The sequence below is a fragment of the Melanerpes formicivorus genome, unplaced genomic scaffold (assembly GCF_026170545.1).
Source record: "Melanerpes formicivorus ecotype bairdi unplaced genomic scaffold, bMelFor1.0.p_v2 SCAF_125, whole genome shotgun sequence".
Taxonomy (NCBI): Eukaryota; Metazoa; Chordata; class Aves; order Piciformes; family Picidae; genus Melanerpes; species Melanerpes formicivorus.
The window spans coordinates 92,264-119,699 of NW_027142477.1; the positions used below are offsets into that span (position 1 = coordinate 92,264).

The 27,436-nt window shown below is 55.3% G+C and overlaps 2 protein-coding genes across 3 annotated transcripts in view; one reads left to right on the plus strand and one right to left on the minus strand.

Moving 5' to 3' along the window:
- Positions 1–27,436, plus strand: part of AKAP7 (A-kinase anchoring protein 7) — a 107,338-nt gene that overhangs the window by 41,116 nt on the left and 38,786 nt on the right. For both annotated transcript variants that reach the window (XM_068167892.1, XM_068167891.1), the window contains exon 7: positions 13,034–13,178. In XM_068167892.1, coding sequence (XP_068023993.1) covers positions 13,034–13,178 — 145 coding nt within the window. The remainder of the gene's footprint in view (positions 1–13,033; positions 13,179–27,436) is intronic.
- MSH5 (mutS homolog 5) lies at positions 2,515–4,950 on the minus strand. The gene has a single exon (XM_068167894.1). It carries the CDS (start codon positions 4,948–4,950, stop codon positions 2,515–2,517), a length of 2,436 nt encoding a protein of 811 aa, XP_068023995.1.

The following is a 27,436-nucleotide window of genomic DNA, read 5'->3' on the forward strand; positions in this document are numbered from 1 at the left end:
GACATGGAATATCTCACAGATAATAGACCTTATAGAATAGTACAACCAGTAAGATAAATGTTATCACCATAATGCTGAAGCTGATGCTAACAGTCATGATAACAACAGCAGCACTACTCATACCACTGCTCCTATCCTTCTCTCAGTTTCTGGGGCATTAATATTTTTGTCTCCTTGCAAAGGAGGACTGCTGCAGACAGGCAGAGTGTGTTTGCTGGAGCAGGCTGAGCAGTCGGTGAGCGCTGTGCAGTCAGTGAGCGCTGGGCAGTCAGTAAACGCTGGGCAGTCAGTCAGCGCTGGGCAGTCAGCGCTGAGCAGTCAGTGAGCGCTGGGCAGTCAGGCAGCGCTGGGCAGTCAGTGCGCGCTGGGCAGTCAGTGCGCGCTGGGCATTGAGTGAGCGCTGGGCAGTCAGTCAGCGCTGGGCAGTCAGTCAGCGCTGGGCAGTCAGTGCGTGCTGGGCAGTCAGTGAGCACTGGGCAGTCAGTCAGCGCTGGGCAGTCAGTCAGCGCTGGGCAGTCAGTGCGTGCTGGGCAGTCAGTGAGCACTGGGCAGTCAGTCAGCGCTGGGCAGTCAGTCAGCGCTGAGCAGTCAGTGCGTGCTGGGCAGTCAGTGAGCACTGGGCAGTCAGTCAGCGCTGGGCAGTCAGTCAGCGCTGGGCAGTCAGTGCGTGCTGGGCAGTCAGTGAGCACTGGGCAGTCAGTCAGCGCTGGGCAGTCAGTCAGCGCTGGGCAGTCAGTGCGTGCTGGGCAGTCAGTGAGCACTGGGCAGTCAGTCAGCGCTGGGCAGTCAGTCAGCGCTGAGCAGTCAGTGAGTGCTGGGCAGTCAGTGAGGGCTGGGCAGTCAGTCAGCGCAGGGCAGTCAGTCAGCGCTGGGCAGTCAGTCAGCGCTGGGCAGTCAGTCAGTGCTGAGCAGTCAGTCAGCGCTGAGCAGTCAGCGCTGAGCAGTCAGTGAGCGCTGGGCAGTCAGGCAGCGCTGGGCAGTCAGTGAGCACTGGGCAGTCAGTCAGTGCTGAGCAGTCAGTCAGCGCTGAGCAGTCAGCGCTGAGCAGTCAGTGAGCGCTGGGCAGTCAGGCAGCGCTGGGCAGTCAGTGCGCGCTGGGCAGTCAGTGCGCGCTGGGCATTCAGTGAGCGCTGGGCAGTCAGTGCTGAGCAGTCAGTCAGCGCTGAGCAGTCAGTGAGTGCTGGGCAGTCAGTGAGCGCTGGGCAGTCAGTCAGCGCTGGGCAGTCAGTGAGCGCAGGGCAGTCAGTGAGCGCAGGGCAGTCAGTCAGCGCTGGGCAGTCAGTCAGCGCTGGGCAGTCAGTCAGCGCAGGGCAGTCAGTGAGCGCTGGGCAGTCAGTCAGCGCTGGGCAGTCAGTGAGCGCTGGGCAGTCAGTCAGCGCAGGGCAGTCAGTGAGCGCTGGGCAGTCAGTGAGCGCTGGGCAGTCAGTCAGCGCTGGGCTGTCTCGTCTCTCATGGGTAGGGAGCCCCCAGGCATCAATACCTCATTGCAGGGAAGGTTATTTGCTTCTGTAGTGCTTCCATATCAAGTTTCCTGCTTCTTTTATCTGGCAGTGAATTTTTGTTGCACATCCTTGCATCCAACTGTGTGTTCAGTGAAGATGCTCTGCATGAGGAGTGAGAGGGAACCTCCCTTTCTGCTGCAGTTCCATGAGCATTCAGTTTTCCTCAGTACTCCAAACCAGAACAGAACATGTGAATTTCTCTCTCACCCCCCAGGAGAGTTTTCAGTTTCTTAGATCTTTAACTTGGCTTTTATGCACAGCCCCATGGCCTAGGTACATAACTGTACCCATACTTGTACCTCATGAGTAAATTCTGAGTAAGACCAAACCAGTTATGTTTATCAGTCCCCACTGGTTCTGACCTCAGCATTCTTTGTATAGCAACTCCTGGGCTCTGGACAGAAATGATGGTACACGAGAATTCCCAAAGTCAAGAAATCCTTCTGGACTTCTACTCACCAGCCTCTGTGTCAGTGGTTTGTGTTGTGACTACTGCTGCTTGCTGGTAGGGCAGCCTGAGGCACAGACTTGGCTTGGAGTCTTTGGTACTGATCCTAGAATGGCTGAAGGGATCAGTGTGGCACAGTGCAAAACAGCAAGCACTTGCCTTTCACATTCCTAGGAGACCACAGAAGTGCTCTCTGGTTTTTCTACAGTATTTGTATGCAGGCAGAAACTGCACAATGAGGTGATCCAAGAGCTGGAAGAGTTTCTTGAGTTGCCTTTGGGTTTCCCTGCTTCCATATCATATGACTGTGTGGTGCTGCTCTGGCAGGGGGCTTGGACTCAATGATCCATTTGGGTCCCTTCCTACCCCTGGCATCCTGTGATCATACAGTTAGCTCCTGCAGAGATGCCTAGTGAGTGCTTCCCTTAAACAAGAGGAAGGAAGGACACCAGAGCAGACAGTTTGTGACAAGCCAAATGTAGCATAAGGTATTACTCATAGTGAGCCCTCTTGCAGTCACCAACCTCTCCTGCTCAGCTGCTAGGTGGGGGTGAGCTGTGCCCACTACAGGACTGAGGCTGCAGCAGGCAGCACCTCGTTACTCATGAACTCCTCTAAGTCCACGTGAGGATCATCGAGGTCTAGGCTAAGAAACTTCTCCACCACAGCCGTGCACTGCTCCATCCGCTGGCCCATGGAGGGGTGGTCGACGCGCTGGATGGCTTTGCCGTTGCGGATCAGCTGCGACACCTCCACGCCCCTCTCGATGATCCGGGCTGGCATGCCCGCCAGGGCGGCGATGTTGGCGGCATGGCTAACAGTGGACATGCCCTGTTTGATCTGATAGAAGAATATCAACTCCTCTCCATCTTGCTGGGTCTCCATGGTCAGATACTCCAGAAGGGGTGTGTCAGGCAGCAGTTCTAGCTGCATTAAGCTGTGAAAATTCGTGGAGACGAAGACCTGAGGACACTGTGTTCCCTGGCTGACCCAGTACCTCAGGACAGCAGCCAGAAGGGACAGGCCGTCCAGGGTGTTGGTCCCTTTACCAAACTCATCAATAAGAACCAAGGACCTCTCGGTGGCATTGTTTACTGCCTTGGCAACCTGGTTGAGATCAATCATGAAGGTGGAGAGCCCTACAGAAACAGATTCCCTGCTGTGGATTCTTGTGTAGATGGCATCAACCACTCCGATCTCTGCCTCTGCTGCTGGGACATAGCTGCCGATGAGGGCCATGAACACTATCAGACCTACTTGCTTTAAGTAGATGCTCTTCCCAGATGAGTTGGGCCCTGTGATGATCTTGATTCGCCTGGTAGCCTCTCCACTGCTCACAGGATTGGCCACGAACGTCTTCGCACACAGTTCCATGAGCGGATGCCTTCCCTCCTCGATGCGGAAGCCCTGGCGGTGAGTGTAGCGCGGCCGGCAGTAGCCGTTCTCCCGCGCCACCTCTGCCAGGGCCAGCAGCACGTCGAGGTGCGCGGTGTACTCGATCACGTTGTTCAGCACTTCCGACTTCTCCAGGATCCTCGTCTGCAGCTGGTGCATGATGAGTGCTTCCTGGTCTCTGATCTCACAGTGCAAGTCCCCCAGCAGGCTGTCCAGCTCCTTCGTCCTGGCGCTCCTGTAGTGCAGCTTGTCGTCGGACAAGAACATGAAGTCCAGGCTTTCGATTTCAAAGTCGCTCTTCTCCACCATGGTGGGTAGCCGTGGGATGGAGAGAAGGAACCCGATCAGAGGAATGTAGATCACAGAGCAGGAGGGAATGCTACTGTCCAAGGCCTCCAGTTCCTTCCGTGCCACTCCCGTGAGGAAGTCTGACAGTCCCATCATCTTCCGCTTCTTCTCGTCGATGGTGGGGTCCACGTGGGGCCGAACGGTGAAGCGGTTCTCTGAGACGCTGCCTTCGAAGTCCACCACTTTGCTGATGAGGTTAGCAAGGTAGTGCAGGTCGTCAGTGAAGACACGGGAGATGGTGTGGAAGAGCTCGATCGCGCCGGGCAGCGTGCGGCAGGTGTCTCTGAGGCACACCGCGCTGCACACCGTCTTATAGAGTGCCTGCCAGTCCCCCACCTTGGTGTGGGACAGAGTCATTCTTTTCAGGATGAGAGGCACGTTCTTGATGTTCCTCAGGCTACTCTGGAGCGTGAGGACTGTCTCATGGTTCTGAGCCAGCAGGAAGAATTGGATGACGTCCAGCCGCTTGTTCAGCTCTGCCCAGTTCCTCGTGGGCCGCGTCAGCCACAGCCTGAGCAGCTTCTCTCCCCACTTGCACCTGCAGCGGTTCAGAATTCCATACAAGCTGAAGCCCTCCTTCAAGCCACTGGAGAGCTTGTACACAGAAGGGTGGATGTCACTTTTGAAGACCTGCAGGACGCAGTAAGTGTCTTGGTCCATGTTCACCGTCTCTGAGAGCAGGAACTTCTTGAAGGCCAGAATAGGAACCGCGATGGAGGTGTCTTCGAGCTCAACCCCAACCCTCTTCCTGTCCAGGAACTTCAGGAGTCCCCCTAGAGCTCGTATCATGAGTGGGCTCTCAAAAGGGATGATGGAGGACAAGTAGAGAATTTTCTCCATGGCAGTCATATGAGGTGGAATAAATGGGAACTGCCGAGACAGGATCCGCTGCTTGCTGACTTCTAGGCCAAAATCTGTGTTAGGGAAGAGCACAACCTCTGGGTTTCCCAGACCTTTATCACCAGCTGTAGCTGTTAGGTTGCTCAGGAATTTAGCAAAGTTCTGGTCCTGTTTGGCACTGGTCACTATGCACTGAGGATTAACTTCCCCAATCACTCTGTGCAGGAGTTTGAGGTCTTCATTATCAGGTATGTCAGGCATGAAGTACACGGAGCAGTCTTCTGTGTCGTAGTAAGCGACCGCCAGCTGCCCTGCGTACCACAGCACAGACATGTGTGTCTCAGAGTGCTCCTGGGCCTCTTGCTCAGGCCCAGCTGGTGGTGGCACGGTACTGCTTGTGCCTGGTGTGGCATCCATCCTGTTGGAGAAAGGTATTTTTATGCACAACCCATCCAGAAAGGCCTGAGAAGGAGCTGATCAAAGCCCTGTGCAGCCCAATTTGATTTCAGTGTTACCCTGCTTTCAGAAGGGGGTTGAACTGGGTGGCTTCCCCAGGGGGCTCCCAACCTGAAGGATCCTGCAGCTCCCATTCAAACAGGACTGCACAGGCTGTTACCATGCTAACCAATTCAAATGATGGGTTGGATTGGTTGATGGGTTGGACACGATGATCTTGAAGGTCTCTTCCAACCTGGTCTGGTCTATTCTATTCTATTCTATTCTATTCTATTCTATTCTATTCTATTCTATTCTATTCTATTCCATTCCATTCCATTCCATTCCATTCCATTCCATTCCATTCCATTCCATTCCATTCCATTCCATTCCATTGTATTGTATACAGAATTTCCAAACAATGAACATGATTCCACTGGGGAAAAAATAGCCAGGAGCTAAGCTGTCCCTGTTGTGGTTCAGCTTGGGGTTGCTTAGCCTGGAGAAGAGGAGGCTCAGGGGAGACCTTCTTGCTCTCTCCAACTCCCTGAAGGGAGGTTGTAGCCAGGTGGGGGTTGGTCTCTTCTCCCAGGCAACCAGCAGCAGAACAAGAGGACACAGTCTCAAGCTGTGCCAGGGGAGGTTTAGGCTGGAGGTGAGGACAATGTTCTTCCCAGCAAGAGAGATTGGCCACTGGGATGTGCTGCCCTGCAGTGTCCACAGCTGCCCTGAGCACTCCACAGCTGCGGTCATCAAGCTGCTTCAACACATCTTCCACTTCACAGAATCACAGAGTAGGTTGGGTTGGAAGGGACCTGCCAGATCCTCCAGCTCCACCTCCCAGCCATGGGCAGGGACACCTCCCACCAGCCCAGGCTGCTCAAAGCCTCATCCAGCCTGGCCCTGAACACCCCCAGGCAGGAGGCAGCCACAGCCTCCCTGGGCAGCCTGTGCCAGAGTCTCACTTCCCCCTCACTCTTTTCAGAAGCCCTCATTTCAGCAGTTATTTTAAGGGTTTTGTGCTCCTCATTCCATCACATTTTCAATACAAACAATTGATCTCTGCAGCAGTTCCTTAGTTTCTCCTCACTACCTCACAGTGATGCTGTTTCCCTTTCCAGAATCATTACTACGTGCTCAGGGACGTTAGGAGTGAGCACTGCCCCGAGCATCTCCAGCTGAGGGATGCCACTGCCTGCTGCCTGAGCCCAGCCCCACGCCCTGGGCACTCAGGGTCCCTGCTGCCTGAGCCCAGCCCCATGCCCTGGGCACTCAGGGGCCCTGCTGCCTGAGCCCAGCCCCATGCCCTGGGCACTCAGGGTCCCTGCTGCCTGAGCCCAGCCCCATGCCCTGGGCACTCAGGGTCCCTGCTGCCTGAGCCCAGCCCCACGCCCTGGGCACTCAGGGTCCCTGCTGCCTGAGCCCAGCCCCATGCCCTGGGCACTCAGGGTCCCTGCTGCCTGAGCCCAGCCCCACGCCCTGGGCACTCAGGGTCCCTGCTGCCTGAGCCCAGCCCCATGCCCTGGGCACTCAGGGTCCCTGCTGCCTGAGCCCAGCCCCACGCCCTGGGCACTCAGGGTCCCTGCTGCCTCTGCTCTCACACCCCAGGGACACACAAGCATGCTCTGAGGGCAGGGACCCTCCCACCAGCCCAGGCTGCTCAGGGCCTCATCCAGCCTGGCCCTGAACACCTCCAGGCAGGAGGCAGCCACAGCCTCCCTGGGCAACCTGTGCCAGAGTCTCACCAGCCTCACTGCCAAGAATTCCTTCCTCATCTCCACTCTCAGTCTCCCCTCTCCCAGCTCAAAGCCATTGTCCCCCTTCCTGTCACTCCCAGCCCTTGTCACAAGTCCCTCCCCAGTCCCTGTGCTCACCTCCTCCCCGCGGGCCGCCAGCTCGTCACGCCGCTGCCTGTGGCTGAAGCCTGGGGGCTTTCTCCTGCCGCCCGGAGCCGCTGCCCTGCCCTTGCCTAAGGCCCTCAGGCGGGCAGGGCCCTCTCGCGCAGGACCCTCCCGCGCGGCCAGGCTGCGGCCCCGCGGCCCCGCGCAGCCCCCGCCGCGGGCAGCCCCCTCCGTGCGGCACAGCCCCGGGGCACGGCCGCAGCCCTCGCCTGGGGCATCCTCCTGCAGCGGCTGCGGGGAGCCCCCTGCTGAGCCCTGTGCTGAGCCCCGTGCTGAGCCCCGTGCTGCGCCCTGTGCTGAGCCGTTGCGAGAGGAGGTGGCTGGAGGAGGCCCCCGGAGCAAGGGCATCCCATCAGGGTGTCACCCAGCCCGGGCGTCCAACTCCATCCTGCTGGGCTCTGCATTGACGAGCAGGCACTGCTTTATGGAGCTCTGTGTCCAGTGCTGGAGCCTCTGTGCCAGGAAAGATCTGGAGGGGCTGGAAGGTGTCCAGAGCAGGGCCACGAGGAGGAGCAGAGGGCTGGAGCTGCTCTGATGTGAGCACAGCCTGAGGGAGTTGGGGTTGTGCAGGCTGGAGAGGAGAAGGCTCCCAGGAGACCTCATTGTGGCCTTGCAGGATCTGCAGGGGGCTCCAAGAAAGCTGGGGAGGGACTTTTGAGGGTGTCAGGGAGGGCTAGGACTGGGGGGGATGGAGCAGAACTAGAAGTGGGGAGATTGAGATTGGCTGTGAGGAAGAAGTTGTTGCCCAGGAGGGTGGTGAGAGCCTGGCACAGGTTGCCCAGGGAGGTGGTGGAAGCCTCCTGCCTGGAGGTGTTTGCAGCCAGGCTGGAGGTGGCTGTGAGCAACCTGCTGTGGTGTGAGGTGTCCCTGCCCATGGCAGGGGGTTGGGACTGGCTGAGCCTTGAGCTCCCTTCCAGCCCTGACAGCTCTGTGGTTTATCACAGACTCCAGCAACTGCTCCATGTGAGTAAAATTCCCACTCAGTTTTCCCATGGCTGCTTTCCCCAGCACCCCTCAGTAGTGCTTCACAAGCAGCACTCAGGTCCTGAGCAGGGTTAGATTCGCACCACACCAGTCAGGTTTTGACAAGCAGGGTCCCAACCTCTTGTCAATGCTGATGCTTGTAGCGGGGCGTGAAGTGGTGGTGTTAATCTTTGCCTCTTTTCACTGCATGAGTACTGAAGGCTTCACACTTTGACAAGTGTGTTCTGCGGGCAGGAAAGGTCTTTTTTTCTTACTGACTGATGTCTAAATGTATGTCAAAGAGCTGTCAGCCCAAAGCAAAGCCGGCTGATTTAGTTTCAGAGGAACTGCAGTGCATAAGGACTAATCTAGCCATGGCATATCAGATTTTACACCATGACAGCGAGGCAGGATTGAATTTAGCCTCCCAGGCAGCCTGTGTACCCACAATAAAAAGAGTCCCCTGTTAGATGTCGTGGTTTCAGAGATGAAGGGAATGGGAAGGCATTTTTCACCTCTAAATTAGGCTCCAGGGAAGCAAATGTCTCTAGATGATTAAAGAGCCCATCTGGCAGGTGAGCAGTTGTGAATGAAGCACCACAAGAATGTGTGAAAGAGCTCTGCCCTGGTGAGACTACACCTGGAATACTGCAGGAATTCTGGGCTCCCCAGCTCAAGAGGGGCAGGGAACTACTGGAGAGAGTCCAATGAAGGTTACAAGGATGAGTAAGGAACATCTGTGTGATAAGAGGCTGAGAACCCTGGGGCTGCTTAGCCTGGAGAAGAGAAGGCTGAGAGGGATCTGATCAATGGTGACAAATACCTGAGGGGTGGGGGGCAGGAAGGGGCCAGGCTCTGGGCAGTGGTGTCCTGGGATAGGACAAGAGGCAATGGACACAAACTGGAACCCAGGAGGTTCCACCTCAACCTGAGGAGAAACTTCTTTGGTGTGAGGCTGCTGAGCCCTGGAGCAGGCTGCCCAGAGAGGTTGTGGAGTCTCCTGCTCTGGAGCCTTTCCAGCCCCCCCTGGATGTGTTCTGTGTGCCCTGCCCTGGGTACCCTGCTCTGGCAGGGGGTTGGACTGAGTGATCTCTGGAGGTCACTTCCAACCCCTAGCATTCTGTGATTCTGTGAGCATGATGCTCAGTGTGAGGAGGAAGACAGCATCTGTCCCCTTTAGGGTGTCTGGTGATGGAGCTTGTCAGTGCAGAGGGGCATAAGAAAAGTAGGGAGCCCTGGACACAGTAAGAGACCCAGGCCTGGGAGGCATTAAGAAGAGCCACAGCTGACCAGCCACAGGGATTGATGTGGCTGTGCCAGGAGTGGGGATGTTTGTCTGAGTAGGATTGTCTGGTAGAGAACCTTGTCAGATGGGACAGGAGGGAAGGGGGAAGCCATGAACACAGAGCTGTGAGGCATGGCACACAGTGCCAGGCAGCAGAGCTCCCCAGGCACACTGCTCGGTGCTGCCCAGGCACTGCCGGCATGCTGGCACTCTGCCACCACTGGGGACATAGTGCTGAGGGGCTGGGAGCCTGGGGGGTGTGCAGGGGAAGGGTGCAGATGGGGGCAAAGGCAGAGTGCACAGGGGGGGTGTTCTACACCCTTGTGCCTGAGCCTGTCCTATGTAACACACAGCTAGTTTGTCTGACCAAGCCAGTGTGCTGCATGCTGGCTGCTGGGGACGAACCACAGACAGATTGCACCAGCTTGGAAGGGACCCTCAAAGCTCATCTTGTCCAGAGGCCTTGAGCAAGCTGGGCTGGTGGGAGGTGTCCCTGCCCGTGGCAGGGAGGTGGAGCTGGAGGATCTGGAAGATCCCTTCCAACCGAAACCATTCTGTGACTCTGTGACTATGATTCTGTGACTGTGACTCTGATTCTGTGATTCTGTGACTGTGATTCTGTGATTCTGTGACTGTGATTCTGTGACTCTGAGACTCTGTGACTCTGATTCTGTGAATCTGTGACTCTGATTCTGTCACTCTGTCACTCTGTGATTACAATTCTGTGACTCTATGATTCTGTGACTGTGATTCTGTGACTCTGAGACTCTGTGAGCCTGATTCTGTGACTCTGTGATTCTGTTACTGTCACTCTGTGACTCTATGATTCTGTGACTGATTCTGTGACTCTGTGACTCTTGTGATTATGATTCTATGACTCTGTGATTCTGATTCTGTGACTCTCTGACTGATTCTGTGACTCTGTGCCTCTATGATTCTGTGACAATATGATTCTGTGACTCTGTGACTGATTCTGTGATTCTGATTCTGTGACTGTCTGACTGATTCTGTGACTCTGTGATTATGATTCTGTGACTTTGTGATTCTGTGATTCTGTGACTCTGTGACTATGATTCTGTGACTCTGATTCTGTGACTCTGTGATTCTGTGACTCTGTGACTCTATGATTCTATGACAATATGGTTCTGTGACTCTATGATTCTGTGACTATGATTCTGTGATTCTGTGACTCTGTGACTGTGACTCTGTGGCTGTGATTCTGTGATTCTGTGACTGTGACTCTGTGACTATGATTCTGTGATTCTGTGACTGTGACTCTGTGACTATGATTCTGTGATTCTGTGACTGTGACTCTGTGACTATGATTCTGTGATTCTGTGACTCTGGGACTGTGACTGTGACTCTGTGGCTGTGATTCTGTGATTCTGTGACTGTGACTCTGTGACTATGATTCTGTGATTGTGATTCTGTGACTCTGTGACTATGATTCTGTGACTATGATTCTGTGATTCTGTGACTCTGTGACTGTGACTGTGACTCTGTGACTGTGATTCTGTGATTCTGTGACTGTGACTCTGTGACTATGATTCTGTGATTGTGATTCTGTGACTCTGTGACTATGATTCTGTGATTCTGTGACTCTGTGACTGTGACTGTGACTCTGTGACTGTGATTCTGTGATTCTGTGACTGTGACTCTGTGACTATGATTCTGTGATTCTGTGACTGTGATTCTGTGACTATGATTCTGTGATTGTGATTCTGTGACTCTGTGACTATGATTCTGTGACTGTGATTCTGTGATTGTGTGACTGTGATTCTGTGACTGTGACTATGATTCTGTGATTCTGTGACAATGATTCTGTGGCTCTCTGATTCTGTGACTCTGACTATTATTCTGTCACTGTGATTCTGTGACTATGATTCTGTGACTCTGAGACTCTGTGACTGATTCTGTCATTCTGACTCTGTGATTCTGTGAATCTGATTCTCTGGCTGTGTGACTGTGACTCTTGACTCTGTGACTCTGAGTCTGTGACTCTGTGACTGATTCTGACTCTGATTCTGTGATTCTGTGACTCTGACTGTCACTTTGTGATTATGATTCTGTGACTCTGTGACTCTGAGACTATGTGACTCTGATTCTGTGATTCTGTGACTGATTTTGTGACTCTGTGACTCTGACTCTATGATTCTGATTCTGTGATTGTGACTGTGACTCTGACTCTATGATTCTGTGATTGTGTGACAGATTCCATGACTATGACTCTGTGACACTATGACTGATTCTGTGATTCTGTGACTCTCTGACTCTGTGACTCTTTGATTATGTGACTCTGACTCTGTGACTCTTTGATTATGTGACTCTGATTCTGTTACTCTGTGAATCTGTGACTCTATGATTCTGTGATTCTGTGATTCTGTGACTCTCTGACTATGTGACTATGATTCTGTGACTTTGATTCCCTGACTCTGTGACTATGGTTCTGTGACTCTTATTCTGTGATTCTGTGAATCTCTGACTCTGATTTTGTGACCGTGACTATGTGAACATAATTGTGTGATTGTGTGATTCTTCGATTCTGTGACTATGATTCTGTGGCTCTCTGATTCTGTGACTCTGTGACTATGATTCTGAGACTCTATGTTTCTGTCATTCTGTGATTCTGTGACTCTGTGACTATGATTCTGTGACTCTGTGACTATGATTCTGTGATTCTGTGACTCTGACTCTGTGATTGTGATTCTGTGACTGTGATTCTGTGACACTGTGATGATGATTCTGTGACTCTGATTCTGTGACTCTGATTGTGTGACTCTGTGACTGTGATCTGTGACTGTGATTCTGTGACTCTGTGACTCTGAGACTGTGACTCTATGATTGTGTGACTGTGACTATGATTCTGTGATTCTGATTCTGTGACTCTGATTCTGTGACTCTGATTCTGTGACTGTGACTATAATTTTGTGATTCTGTGACTCTGTGGCTCTGTGACTGTGACTCTGTGATTATGATTCTGTGACTCTATGATTCTGTGACTCTGTGACTGATTCTGTGACTCTGATTCTGTGACTCTGTGACTCTGACTGCTTATGATTCTGTGACTGATTCTGTGACTGTGACTCTGACTGATTCTGTGACTCTGTGACTGATGCTGTGCTTATGATTCTGTGACTCTATGATTCTGTGACTCTGACTCTGACTGTGAATCTGTGACTGATTCTGTGACTCTGATTCTGTGATTCTGTAATTCTGTGATTCTGTGACTCTGATTCTGTGACTCTGTGATTCTGTTACTACCACTGTGACTCTATGATTCTGTGACAATAGGATTCTGTGACTCTGATTCTGTGACTCTGTGACCCTGTGACTGCAATTTTGTGATTCTGTGACTCTGTGACTCTTTGATTTTATCACTCTGACTCTGTGAGTCTGTGACTGATTCTGTGATTCTGATTCTGTGACTCTGACTCTGTGACTCTATGATTCTGTGATTCTGATTCTGTGACTCTGTGACTATGGTTCTGTGATTCTGTGACTCTGATTCTGTGACTCTCTGACTCTTTGATTCTGTGACTCTGTGACTATGATTCTGTGACTCTCTGACTCTATGATTCTGTGATTCCGTGACTCTGTCACTCTGTCACTCTGTGACTCTATGGTTCTGTTACAATATGATTCTATGACTGTGATTCTGTGACTGTGACTCTGTCACTCTGATTCTATCACTCTATGATTCTATGACTGTGTCTCTGTGCCTGTGGTTCAGTGATGTGCTTCTGCAGCAGAATGCTTAACTGAAGCAGAAGGTTCAGCACATGATTGCTTCAGTATTATTTTTGGGCCCTGAAGAAGTTTTCCATCCCATGTACTCCCTCTGATTCAACAGAGATTAACTATGGCAAGCCAGGCTTCTAGCAGGATATCTAATTGAGTGTTGTGTTGCTGTTTGAAGGTGAAAAAGATTGACTCCAGGCTGTATGAGGAGTTCAAGAGCCTTTGCTTTGGAGAGGAGGTCCTGCACCGCCTGGATCTTTGCTCCATGCTTAAGAAAAAGCAACCCAATGGTTACTACTACTGTGAGTCCTCTATAGTGTTGGGTGAGTACAGCTTCATTGTCCTCCTGCATCAGTTGTGTCCCCAGGCTGCTTGCCTGAGAAGCCATTGTTGGTGACCTGCATGTTAGATATGGCTTGTAACAGTCCCCCTGGGGTCTGGCAGGGGTCTCCTCAGCCCTGGCTCTCCAGGAACCTTGTGCAGTGCTTCTTGCTGGCAGCCAGAGTCTCTCTGCCACTATCCATCCCCAGGAATCCAGTTCCATTCCTCATCCTGAGATGAGTGTTTCAGATGAGTGTCCCTCTGCAGAGCTGCTCACCTCTCTGGCTGCCAAGCTGAGGCAGGCTGTGCTCCTGAGAGCTGACTGCACCCAGTGGAACCTCTCTGCTCTGGTGGAGCTGTCACCTCCTGCAGCTGGGACTGCAGTCATACACAGAGAGAGTTTCAGTGGGACCACACATTCCAGAGGAGCTCTTCAGAACACCATCAACTGAATGCTGCTGTCCATCTTTACAGCCCCTTGGCAACTATTTCATAGCCCCAAGACATCTGGGGGTACCTCCTTTACTTCAGCTTGTAACCTGTGATGCTTCACTCTGTGTCCTGTTTGGGCTCTCTGAAATACCTGCCTCAAAACTGAACATGTCCAGCTGCAGCTCCACCATGGGAGTGCCAGCACTGAATGCTGCTGTCCAGGCTTACAGTCCCTTGGCAACCATTCCACAGCCCCAAGAAATCTGGGGGTACCTCCTTTACTCCATCATGCGATCCTCAGTGCTTCCTTTGGTCCTCTATTTGTGCTCCATGAAAAACCTGCCTCAGAAGTGAACAGCTCCAGCTCCAGCTCCAGCTCCAGCTCCAGCAGGCAAAGTGCCAGCACCAAATGCTGTTGTCCATCCTTGGAAGCCTTGGAAATCATTTCATAGCCCCAGGAAATGTGGGGATACCACCTTTGCTTCAGCTTATGAGCCACAGTGCTTCACTTGGTGTTCAGTTAAAGCTCAGATTCCAAACTGAGCATGCCCAGCCCCTGCTGCACCAGGCAATGTGCCAGGACTGAATGCTGTTGGCCATCCTTGAGAAGCCTTGGGAAGCTTTTCAAAGCCCCAATCAAGCTGGGGGTATCACCTTTGCTTCAGCTTATAACCTGGGATGCTTCACTTGTGCTCTGTTTGGGCTCTAACCTGAACATGTGCAGCTCCTACTGCACCAGGGGAAGTGCCTTCATGACCCTAAACACTGCACAAACACCTTGCCCAGGCCACTGCAGTGCTAGAAATCACAGTTGTGTCCTCCTGCTTTATCTGCACAGAGTCTTCTCACCCCTGTCATGAATATTCTAGGCTTGGCTTCTCTGCCCTGCAGGGCTGGGAGGTCAGGTGGTGCCCATGGAAGGCCTGTGGTCTGGGATGTTGGCTTGTACAACCAACCTCTCTGGGCTGGTTAGCTCCTAGCAGCTTAGAGTGGCTCTTGGGGCTGCTGTTAGTGGTGTTACAGCCATGAGCTCAAACACATGAAGTGGAACAGCTGGAGAATGTTGAGGATTTCTTCCCAGATGCAGACACTGCTCTAAAGCTGGGAATGTCCTGTGTGGTGTGTGGGGACAGCAGCCCTGCCCCTGCACAGCTTGAAGGAATCAGAGGGCCTGGGGGTGTTGGTTGGCAGTCACTGACCAGGAGCCAGCAGTGCCCAGGGGGCCAGGAAAGCCAAAGGCCTCCTGGCTTGGGTCAGCAGCAGGGGGGGCAGCAGGGCCAGGAGGTGACCATCCCCCTGTGCTCAGCACTGGGGAGGCCACCCCTGGAGTGCTGTGCTCAGCTCTGGGCCCTCCCTGCAGGAAGGACACTGAGGGGCTGGAGCCTGTCCAGAGCAGGGCAGCCAGGCTGGAGAAGGGCCTGGAGCCCCTGGGCTAGAGGAGGGCTGAGGGAGCTGGGGGGGTTGAGGCTGGAGCAGAGGAGGCTGAGGGAGACCTCCTTGCTCTCTGCAGCTCCCTGCAGGGAGGTTGGAGTGAGGAGGGGACAGCCTCTGCTCCTTGGTGGCAAGGGCCAGGAGCAGAGGCAATGGCTCCAAGCTGCCCCAGGGGAGGCTGAGGCTGGATGTGAGGAACTATTTCTGCCCTGGAAGGGCTCTCAGCCATTGGCAGAGGCTGCCCAGGGCAGTGCTGGAGTCCCCATCCCTGGGGGTGTTCCAGCAGCATGGAGCTGGTGCTTAGGGACCTGGTTTGGTGCTGAGCCTGCAGTGGTGGGGGCAGGGCTGGGCTGGGGGAGCTGGGAGGGGTCTCCAAGCAGATGTATTCTGTGAGCTGTGGCCAAGCAGCAGCACATCACAGTGCAAGGTGTTTGCATTCATTGCCTTTCCCCCCTGCCCTAACTGGGCTGATTGTTTCTCTATGTCATGTTAGAGCTGAGTCTCCAGAGACAGGTCCAGAGCAGGGATCAGGCTCTGCTCTTTGGAGGCCAGCTTGGATTTGTCCATTCTTTGTCCTGCTCCAGCCTGGCTGTTGTGTTTTGAGGACTGTTGGGTTTCTGCAGTCATGTCAAAGGTTGGCTGCAGTGCTGGCACCCCAAGGTACTGCAGTTCTTGCTCTAAGCTCAGGTGAGGACTTAACCTTGGCTTTTTGCTGATGGCCCTGCTGGGGACTGCAGGGGGTTGGACTGGGTGAGCTTTGGAGGTGCCCTCCAAGCCAGTCCTTGTGTGAGTCTGTGATGCTGTCTGCATGTCACCACTGAGCAGCAGCTCCAGCCCAGCAAGCATGTCACAGCCTTAAGAAATCCTGACCAAGCAAAGCCTTAACTCTGAGCTGCCTCAGGAGATCTCTGCTCTTGTGTGGAGCCTCTGACAACTGCAATGGGGAAACCTTCTGCCAGGGACCCCCAGCTCTGAGGCATTTGCTCTCCTACACCTTGCAACATTTTCCACAGCTCTGGTAGTAAGCAGAAACATTAGAAAACCCCCAAAGCCAAAGCCAACACCTGACCAGAAATGATTGCAGCAGGCAGATTACTGCATGGAACCAACATTTCCCACCCCAAAGCATGGCAGCCTTAGTGCTGAAAATGTTCCTGGCCAAGGAGTGATCAGAACCTGGGGAAGAAAGAGCAAGACCTGCCCCATCAGGGGACTCTGCTAGTGGAAGCCTGCTGCCATCCCAGCTGGCTGAACAGAAGTGGTTTGGCTGCAGCCTGTCCTCTTGTGGGCATTTTTCAGCACAGGCCCTCTCTGCATCCATAAGGAGTCAGGCAGCTCAAAGCTGAAAACCTCTTGGTTGTACATCCCTAAGGAGTGAGACCTCTGGGGAAGATGAAGCTTCTGCTTGCTGAGAGGATACATGGGGAAGAAGTGAGGCAGCCCCAGGGTGTGGAGACTGGGTGAAGGTGCTGTGCCCATCTCCTAACTCTGCAGCACCTTGGATGACCTCATGAGCTCCCAGTTCAAGAGGGACAGGGATCAGCTGGAGAGAGTCCAGGGGAGGCTATGAGGATGTTTAAGCCCAGGCTGGATGAGGCTCTGGCCAGGCTGATCTAGCGTGGGGTGTCCCTGCCCATGGCAGGGGGGTTGGAACTGGATGATCCTTGTGGTCCATTCCAACCCTGACTGATACTGTGATACTATGCTGAAGGGCCTGGGACATCTGTGTGAGGAGCAGAGGCTGAGAGCCCTGGGGCTGTTGAGCCTGGAGAAGAGAAGGCTGAGAGGAGATCTGATCAATGGTAACAAAAAACAGGAGGCTCAGGGGAGACCTTCTTGCTCTCTGGTGGCAGTGAGGAGCCAGGGCAGGCTGCAGCTGCAGGCAGGGCTCTGTGGTGGCACTGAGGAGCCAGGGCAGGCTGCAGCTGCAGGCAGGGCTCTGTGGTGGCACTGAGGAGCCAGGGCAGGCTGCAGCTGCAGGCAGGGCTCTGTGGTGGCAGTGAGGAGCCAGGGCAGGCTGCAGCTGCAGGCAGGGCTCTGTGGTGGCAGTGAGGAGCCAGGGCAGGCTGCAGCTGCAGGCAGGGCTCTGTGGTGGCAGTGAGGAGCCAGGGCAGGCTGCAGCTGCAGGCAGGGCTCTGTGGTGGCAGTGAGGAGCCAGGGCAGGCTGCAGCTGCAGGCAGGGCTCTGTGGTGGCAGTGAGGAGCCAGGGCAGGCTGCAGCTGCAGGCAGGGCTCTGTGGTGGCAGTGAGGAGCCAGGGCAGGCTGCAGCTGCAGGCAGGGCTCTGTGGTGGCACTGAGGAGCCAGGGCAGGCTGCAGCTGCAGGCAGGGCTCTGTGGTGGCAGTGAGGAGCCAGGGCAGGCTGCAGCTGCAGGCAGGGCTCTGTGGTGGCAGTGAGGAGCCAGGGCAGCCTGCAGCTGCAGGCAGGGCTCTGTGGTGGCAGTGAGGAGCCAGGGCAGGCTGCAGCTGCAGGCAGGGCTCTGTGGTGGCAGTGAGGAGCCAGGGCAGGCTGCAGCTGCAGGCAGGGCTCTGTGGTGGCAGTGAGGAGCCAGGGCAGGCTGCAGCTGCAGGCAGGGCTCTGTGGTGGCACTGAGGAGCCAGGGCAGGCTGCAGCTGCAGGCAGGGCTCTGTGGTGGCAGTGAGGAGCCAGGGCAGCCTGCAGCTGCAGGCAGGGCTCTGTGGTGGCAGTGAGGAGCCAGGGCAGGCTGCAGCTGCAGGCAGGGCTCTGTGGTGGCACTGAGGAGCCAGGGCAGCCTGCAACTGCAGGCAGGGCTCTGTGGTGGCAGTGAGGAGCCAGGGCAGGCTGCAGCTGCAGGCAGGGCTCTGTGGTGGCAGTGAGGAGCCAGGGCAGGCTGCAGCTGCAGGCAGGGCTCTGTGGTGGCACTGAGGAGCCAGGGCAGGCTGCAGCTGCAGGCAGGGCTCTGTGGTGGCAGTGAGGAGCCAGGGCAGCCTGCAGCTGCAGGCAGGGCTCTGTGGTGGCAGTGAGGAGCCAGGGCAGCCTGCAGCTGCAGGCAGGGCTCTGTGGTGGCACTGAGGAGCCAGGGCAGGCTGCAGCTGCAGGCAGGGCTCTGTGGTGGCAGTGAGGAGCCAGGGCAGGCTGCAGCTGCAGGCAGGGCTCTGTGGTGGCAGTGAGGAGCCAGGGCAGGCTGCAGCTGCAGGCAGGGCTCTGTGGTGGCAGTGAGGAGCCAGGGCAGCCTGCAGCACAGTCTGTGCTGCCATCCAGTGTGACCTGGCCAGGCTGGAGAGCTGTGCAGGGAGACATCCAATGAAATCCAACCAGGGCAAGGGTAGAGTCCTGCTCCTGGGGAAGAACAGCCCCATGGACCAGCACAGGCTGGGGACTGAGCTGCTGGAGAGAGCTCTGGGGATAGGACATGGCAGTGCTGGTGGAGAACACAGGATGGCCATGAGCCAGCAGTGTGCCCTGGTGGCCAAGGAGGCCAAGGGCATCCTGGGGTGGATTAAGAGGAGCTGAAATGCAGCTCTAAGGTGTTCCCAGAGCCTTCTCTTCTCCAGGCTGAACACCCCCAGCTCCCTCAGCCTGGCCTCACAGCAGAGCTGCTCCAACCCCCTGTGCATTTTCCTGGCCTCCTCTGCACCCTCTCCCTCAGGTCATAGTACCATAGTATCAGTCAGGGTTGGAAGGGACCACAAGGAGCATCCAGTTCCAACCCCCCTGCCATGGGCAGGGACACCCCACACTAGATCAGGCTGCCCAGAGCCTCATGCAGCCTGGCCTTAAACACCTCCAGGGACAGGGCCCCAACCACCTCCCTGCACAACCCATTCCAGGGCTTCACCACTCTCATGGGGAAGAACTTCCTCCTCCCCTCCAGCCTCAATCTCCCCACCTCCAGCTTCATTCCATTCCCCCTAGTCCTATCACTGCCTGAGATCCTGAGCAGTCCCTCCCCAGCCTTCCTGGAGCCCCCTGCAGATCCTGGAAGGCCACAATGAGGTCACCTCAGAGCCTTCTCTTCTGCAGACTGAACAGCCCCAACTCCTTCAGTCTGTCCTCACAGCACAGCAGCTCCAGCCCTCTGCTCCTCCTCCTGGCCCTGCTCTGGACACCTTCCAGCACCTCCAGATCCCTCTTGCAATAGGGGCTCCAGAACTGGAGGCAGGACTCCATGTAATTTATGTGTTGAGGGCCCCAGAGCTGGCCCCAGCCCTGCAGGTGAGGTCTCCCCAGAGCAGAGCAGAGGGGCAGGATCCTCTCTCTCCATCTCTGGCCATGCTGCTTTGGATGCAGCCCAGGCTGCCCTTGGCCTCCTGTGCTGCCAGTGCCCATTGCTGGCTCCTGCCCAGCTTCTCCCCCACCAGCACCCCCAAGGCCTTCTCTGCAGGGCTGCTCTCAGTCTCACCAGCCCCCAGCCTGTACTGACAGTGAGGATTGCTCCAGCCCAGGTGCAGGATGCTGCACTTGCTCTTGTTGAGCCTCTTGAGGTTCCCCTGGGCCTAAACTCTGCAGCCTGCCCAGCTCCCTCTGGATGCCCTCCTGTCCCTCTGGCACATGGACAGCACTGCTCAGCCTGGTGCCACCTGCACACTGCAGATGGTGCCTGGATCCCTCTGTCTGTAGCATGCAGGGCTGATCCCAGTGGGGATAAAAACAGTGCACTGCCTTCATGTGGTGTCAGTGAGGACCTTCCCTCCAGAGACTGTGGCTGGAGAGACCCAGGTACAGAAGAATTCAGAGGCAATTCTCTGGATGCTGTGCCAGTTCCACTGCCCATCAGTTCTCTGTGTGTTGTCACACCAGGGCTGTGTGAAAGCCAAACAAGCCTCTGCTGCTTGCTTTTGAGTGCCAGTTGATTGGCTGCTGCTATAAACCATCTAATGAGACTCTCCCAGCCAGCTGCAGGACTTGGCTGCCTCCTTGCAGCACTCTGGGAGGGCAGGAAAGGCTTCAAGGAAAGGGATTTAAACAACTGTTTGCTAAAAGTCAATCTCTGTCTGAAATACTGCTGAGCAGCTTGGCTTTGGCAGGACCTATTGGCCACATGCCTTAATCACATCCAGCATCCACAGCAGCTGAGTGAGCCTGGGTGTGCCCAGGGGCCAGCAAGGCCACCAGCATCTGGCCTGGAGCAGCAGTGGTGTGGGCAGCAGGGGCAGGGCAGGGATGGTGCCCCTGGGCTGGGCACTGCTGAGGCCACATCCTGAGTGCTGGGTTCAGTTCTGGGCCTCTCACTGCAAGAAGGACACTGAGAGGCTGGAGCAGGGCCAGAGAAGGGCAACAGAGCTGGGGAAGGGTCTGGAGAAGAGGGCTGGGCAGGAGAAGCTGAGGGACCTGGGGGTGTTCAGCCTGGAGAAGTTCTGCACCTGCAGAACTTTAAGGAATCAGAGGGCCTGGGGGTGCTGGTTGGCAGTCACTGACCAGGAGCCAGCAGTGCCCAGGGGGGCAGGAAAGCCAAAGGCCTCCTGGCTTGGGTCAGAAGCAGGGTGGGCAGCAGGGCCAGGAGGTGACCATCCCCCTGTGCTCAGCACTGGGGAGGCCACCCCTGGAGTGCTGTGCTCAGCTCTGGGCCCTCCCTGCAGGAAGGACACTGAGGGGCTGGAGCCTGCTCAGGGCAGGGCAGCCAGGCTGGAGAAGGGCCTGGAGCCCCTGGGCTAGAGGAGGGCTGAGGGAGCTGGGGGGCTTCAGGCTGGAGAAGAGGAGGCTGAGGGAGACCTCCTTGCTCTCTGCAGCTCCCTGCAGGGAGGTTGGAGTGAGGAGGGGACAGCCTCTGCTCCTTGGTGGCAAGGGCCAGGAGCAGAAGCAATGGCTCCAAGCTGCCCCAGGGGAGGCTGAGGCTGGATGTGAGGAACTATTTCTGCCCTGGAAGGGCTCTCAGCTATTGGCAGAGGCTGCCCAGGGCAGTGCTGGAGTCCCCATCCCTGGGGGTGTTCCAGCAGCATGGAGCTGGTGCTTAGGGACCTGGTTTGGTGCTGAGCCTGCAGTGGTGGGGGGAGGGCTGGGCTGGGGGAGCTGGGAGGGGTCTCCAAGCAGATGTTTGCTGGGATTCTGTGCTTGAATCTCCATCTCTGGAGGTGTTTCAAAGATGCAGAGGTGTGTGGTACTGAGGGCCATGGTTTCACACCAGCTAGGGAATGGTTGGACTAAGTGACCCTGGAGGTGTTGAAGAGAGGCTTGGATGTGGCACTTGGAGCCATGGGTTAGTTGTCAGGAGGGGATAGGGATTAGGTCATAGGTTAGACTGGATGATCTCTGAGGTCTTTTCCAACCTGGGTGATTCTGTGATTCTATGATCTTGAAGGTCTCTTCCAACCAAAGCATTTGTGTGAGTCTTTGATTCTCTGGCTCTCTCTTTCCTGTCCTCCTTCCTTCTGCTTCTGTCATTTCAGATACTCCTGGTTCCATTTATTTGGCATCCTGGTCTGCCTCAGGAAGAGTGTGGCCAGCAGGAGCAGGGAAGTCCTTGTGCCCTGTGCTCAGCACTGCTTAGGCCACACCTTGAGTCCTGTGTCCAGTTCTGGGCTCCTCAGGTCAAGAAGGACATTGAGAGACTTGAAGGTGTCCAGAGAAGGGCAAGGAGGCTGGGGAGGGGTCTGGAGCACAGCCCTGTGAGGAGAGGCTGAGGGAGCTGGGGTTGCTTAGCCTGGAGAAGAGGAGGCTCAGGGGAGACCTTCTTGCTCTCTCCAACTCCCTGCAGGGAGGTTGTAGCCAGGTGGGGGTTGGTCTCTTCTGCCAGGCAGCCAGCAGCAGAACAAGAGGACACAGTCTCAAGCTGTGCCAGGGGAGGTTTAGGCTGGAGGTGAGGAGAAAGTTCTTCCCAGAGAGAGTTGTTGGCCACTGGAATGTGCTGCCTGGGGAGGTGGTGGAGTCCCCATCCCTGGAGGTGTTCAAGAGGGGATTGGATGTGGCACTTGGGGCCATGGTTTGGTTGTCAGGAGGTGTTGGGTGAGAGGTTGGACTTGACGATCTTTGAGGTCTTTTCCACCCTTGTTGATTCTATGGCTCTATGAATCTATGATTTAACTTCTTGGTCTTTCTTTCCTGCTCAGGTCCCTTGCAGGCCAGCGTCTACCTTCCCCCCTCTGTTGGGCTGTAGCTGCTGTTGAGTTTATTGCATTGCCATGGCACCCTGCCCAAATTTTGGCTAATAAGGTGGCAGGCACACTGCATGGGGATGGATGTGGCTTGGGCAGCTGCCCAGGGGCTGTGTTCCAGCACTCAGAATTGGTGATTCATTCACTCTTTGTGCTGAGTTTATGCACAGCTGGTGCAATTCTGTGCATGCTGGGTGCTCCATAACTCTTTGCCTACCTAAAAAGCAACAAATGTTGTGAGCTAATCATCCACCAGCAGCCTGGCCTGGAGCAGCAGTGGTGTGGGCAGCAGGAACAGGGCAGGGATGGTGCCCCTGGACTCAGCACTGCTGAGGCCACACCTTGAGTGCTGGGCTCAGTTTTGGGCCTCTCACTGCAAGAAGGACTTTGAGGGCTGGAGCAGGTCCAGAGAAAGGCAACCAAGCTGGGGAAGGGTCTGGAGAAGAGGGCTGGGGAGGAGCAGCTGAGGGAGCTGGGGGTGTGGAGTGTGGAGAAGAGGAGGCTGAGGGAGACCTCATTGCTCTCTGCAGCTCAGAGGAGGCTGGAGCCAGGTGGGGCTTGGGCTCTGCTCCCTAGTCTCAGTGCTAGGAGAGGCAATGGCCTGAAATTGTGCCAGGGGAGGGTCAGGTTGGAGATGAGGAAATCATGTTTTGCTGCCAGAGTGGTCAGGGGTTGGCAGAGGCTGCCCAGGAGGTGGTGGAGTCCCCAGCCCTGGAGGGGTTCAAGAGATGTGTGACCATGGCACTTGGGGCCAGGGTTTGGTGGCCATGGTGGGGCTGGGTTGAGGGCTAAGGTCAGTGATCTTAGAGGCCTTTTCCATCCTAACCCATTCTGTGATTCCCTCAATTCCTAAGAGAGCCAGAGGCAGAACATTGACTTGTGGAAAGTATTCTTTCAGTCACAGCAGCCAAACTTCTCAGTTCTTCGCCTAGGAGCCAGGCTCCAGATGAAGAGCCACAGGCAGTGGTGATCCAGTGCCTTCTTCCACACATCAAATGTCTTCCTTTCACAAGTGGGAGCAGAGTGCTCCTCTGGTGATCCCTTCTCACTGCTCTTGCAGTTAAACCTGAGGGATGCTCTCTGTGGCTTTAGTGCTGTAGCTCACCTTGTGTGGCTCCATTGGGGTTTCTTCTGTGCTTGGTAATTCTCTGCTGTGGAAGCCCTGACCGTTGGTGCAGCTCCTGTCATGCTGGGATGGGCTTTCCACACCACCTGGGGGCAGCTGGGTTTGCTCAGCCTTTTTCTGCTTACTGTTTTAAACACTGCCCATGAGGCAGAGTAAAATCAGGAGGGGATTGGATGTGGCACTTGGAGCCATGGTTTAGCCATGAGGTCTGTGGTGACAGCTTGGACTCAATGATCCTGGAGGTCTCTTCCAACCTTAGTGATACTGTGAGACTGTGACTTCCTCCTGATGTCCAACCCCAATCCATCCTGCTCCAGTGTCAAACCATTGCCCCTCCTCCATCCCCTCATGTGCTGGTGAGGGAGCAGCTCAGTGTGCCAGAGGCTTTCACTGAACAGGTCAGGAAAAGAGAATTACTTTGTATGCTTAACATTTCCCTGCTCAGGATGTTGCTCTGATTGATGCCTGGTTATTGCAGGAGCTCTGTCACACAGCTGCAGAGCTACTGTAGCACGTGGAGGGGATGCCTGATCTGCTGGCACTGGGTGAAGCTCTTCTGAGGTTCCTGCTTTTTCAGTAATTCAAAGACATGGAGTGAAAGGAAAACTGATTTTTGTTGTTGCTGGACCCTCCCCAGCAGCTCCAGGTCCTTCTGGGGCAGAGTCCAACATGAAGGCATTCAACACATCCAAGTGCCAGGGGCTGCACTTTGGCCACAGCAACCCCAGGCAGAGCTACAGGCTGGGGTCAGGGTGGCTGAGAGCAGCCAGGCAGAAAGGGACCTGGGGGTAGTGGTTGACAGCAGCTGAACATGAGCCAGCAGTGTGCCCAGGGGGCCAAGAAGGCCAAGGGCATCCTGGCCTGCATCAGGAAGAGTGTGGCCAGCAGGAGCAGGGAAGTCCTTGTGCCCTGTGCTCAGCACTGCTTAGGCCACCCCTTGAGTCCTGTGTCCAGTTCTGGGCTCCTCAGGTCAAGAAGGACATTGAGAGACTTGAAGGTGTCCAGAGAAGGGCAAGGAGGCTGGGGAGGGGTCTGGAGCACAGCCCTGTGAGGAGAGGCTGAGGGAGCTGGGGCTGCTTAGCCTGGAGAAGAGGAGGCTCAGGGGAGACCTTCTTGCTCTCTGCAACTCCCTGCAGGGAGGTTGTAGCCAGGTGGGGGTTGGTCTCTTCTGCCAGGCAGCCAGCAGCAGAACAAGAGGACACAGTCTAAAGCTGTGCCAGGGGAGGTTTAGGCTGGAGGTTAGGAAGAAATTCTTCCCAGCAAGAGAGATTGGCCACTGGAATGTGCTGCCCAGGGAGGTGGTGGAGTCCCCATCCCTGGAGGTGTTCCAGAGGGGATTGGATGTGGCACTTGGAGCCATGGTTTAGTTGTCAGGAGGTGTTGGGTGACAGCTTGGACTTGATGATCTCTGAGGTCTTTTCCAACCTTGTTGATTCTATGGCTCTTGTGTTGGAGGCCCCAGAGCTGGGTACAGTGCTGCAGGTGGGCTCTCAGCAGAGCAGAGCAGAGCAGGAGAGGACACAAGTCAGTCCATAATTCAGTGGAGATAGTTTCAAGGTGATATGTGACAGGTGTGAGGCAGACCTGATGCAGCATGTTGTCTCATTGCTGGACAGAAGCACTCTGCTCTTTGTGCAGGATTCCATCTCCCACAGGCTAAACCATGGCATTGCTGGCTCAGCAGTGGCTACCAACTTGCTTAAGTGTTAATCTGTTCTTCAGCCCCTCAGAAAGGGCCACCCCAGCACCTGCTGAACAGGGAGTTTGCCATCTTCTGTTTTGCCAGTGAAGATCAAACAGTTAAGATCACAGAATCATGGGATGTTAGGGACCCTGAGAGCTCATCCAGTCCCACCCCCCTGCCAGAGCAGGGTCACCCAGGGAGGGTCCCCCAGGACAATATCCAGATGGGCTTTGAATGACTCCAGAGAAGGAGACTCCACCACCTCTCTGGGCAGCCTGGTTCACAGTGTCACAGTGACAGTATCACCAAGGTAGGAAGAGACCTCGAGGATCATCGAGTCCAAGCTGTCACCACAGACCTCATGACTAAACCATGGCACCAAGTGCCACATCCAATCCCCTCTTGAACACCTCCAGGGATGGGGACTCCACCACCTCCCTGGGCAGCACATTCCAATAACAAATGACTCTCTTGGTGAAGAACTTTCTCCTCACCTCCAGCCTGAACCTCCCCTGGCACAGCTTGAGACTGTGTTCTCTTGTTCTGCTGCTGGCTGCCTGGGAGAAGAGACCAACCCCCACCTGGCTACAACCTCCCTGCAGGGAGTTGCAGAGAGCAAGAAGGTCTCCCCTGAGCCTCCTCTTCTGCAGGCTAAGCAACCCCAGCTCCCTCAGCCTCTCCTCAGAGGGCTGTGCTCCAGACCCCTCCCCAGCCTCCTTGCCCTTCTCTGGACACCTTCAAGTCTCTCAATGTCCTTCTTGAGCTGAGGAGCCCAGAACTGGACACAGGACTCAAGGTGTGGCCTGAGCAGTGCTGAGCACAGGGCACAAGGACTTCCCTGCTCCTGCTGGCCACACTCTTCCTGATGCAGGCCAGGATGCCATTGGCCCTCTTGGCTGCCTGGGCACACTGCAGGCTCATGTTCAGCCTACCATCAACCAGCACCCCCAGGTCCCTCTCTGCCTGGCTGCTCTCAGCCACTCTGACCCCAGCCTGTAGCACTGCCTGGGGTTGTTGTGGCCAATGTGCAGCACCTGGCACTGGGATGTGTTCAATCTCCTGCCCTTGGCCTCTGCCCATCTGCCCAGCCTGGCAAGGTCCCTCTGCAGAGCCTCTCTACCCTCCAGCAGATCAACTCCTGCCCCCAGCTTGCTGTCATCTGCAAACTTACTGCTGATGGACTCAGTGCCCTCATCCAGATCATCAATAAAGAGCACAGGGCCCAGCACTGCTCCCTGGGGCACACCAGTGGTGCCTGGCTGCCAGCTGGCTGTGGCACCATTCAGACACCTCATGGTGGGCTTCCAATTTTCCCAGTTTCTAAACACCTCTGAGTCACTGCTTGCACTCTGAGCAGGTCCCTGGGTGTATGTGGCTGGCACAATGCTGAGCCCAGCAGCTTCAGCTGGCACCACAGGTCATGTTCACCTGGCTGGGGGGCAGGAGGGGTGAGCTGCTCTCCTCCTCTCCAGACTGGATGGCTTTGCTGTAGGCAAACAGCTTGGTTTCTGAGGTGCTGAGGCACTCCAGCTGACCCTTTGGCAGCCCCTTCAGAAGCCTCTGCTCTAAGCTGGCGTTTTGCAAAGAGCAGATTGGACTTCAAGGGTTGGGAGTCACCATCCCCAGCTCAAGAGTTGACAGCAGCAGGCAGCTGCTGGGCCACAGGCTCTTCCAAACCCCTTTTGCCTTTGAAATCTCCTGTTAGGGGCAGCTGAAGTTGCCCCAGCTGCATTTTCCTCGCCAGGCTCTGTTTCCATGGCCTGTTTGGGTGGCTGTTTAGAGGCTGAAGGTGTTTTGTATCACAAAGCCTAGGCACTGAACTGGCCTGCCTCCACCAGGGGGACAAACAAAAGGCCTTCTTGCACATAAAACTGCTCCTAATTAAACACAGGTGGAAAGTGGGTCAGGCTGAGCAGGAACAAAGAACTCTTATTCCAAACTAAGAGCATTCCCATATGGAATTCCTCAGAAATAGCTCTCAGGGCTCTCAGCTGCCCAGCCAGTGCTAATCTGCCTTATCTCTCCCATGCAGGCAGGTCTGGAGCTGTCCTTCCCCAGTCCTCTCCTCTGCCTTTTGCAAGCACAAAACACCTTGGTTGGTGGAAATCTGCCTGCCTTGATGAGGATTTTATGGAGCCTTTAGGAGAGGAGGAGGCTGGTTAGGGTGGCTTTAGTGCTAGGAATGATTGCATTTGCACATGAAAGCAAGCAAAGGAAATCATCTTCCATGGCAAATGTACTTAGTCATGTAGGAAAATTAGGAGAAACTTCTTGGTGTGAGGCTGCTGAGCCCTGGAGCAGGCTGCCCAGAGAGGTTGTGGAGTCTCCTGCTCTGGAGCCTTTCCAGCCCCACCTGGATGTGTTCTGTGTGCCCTGCCCTGGGTGCCCTGCTCTTGGACTGGGTGCCTCAACAACCCCAGGCAGTGCTACAGGCTGGGCGCAGAGTAGCTGAGAGCTCCCAATCAGAGAGGGACTTGGGGGTGCTGATTGACAGCTGCCTAAACATGAGCCAGCAGTGTGCCCAGGGGGCCAAGAA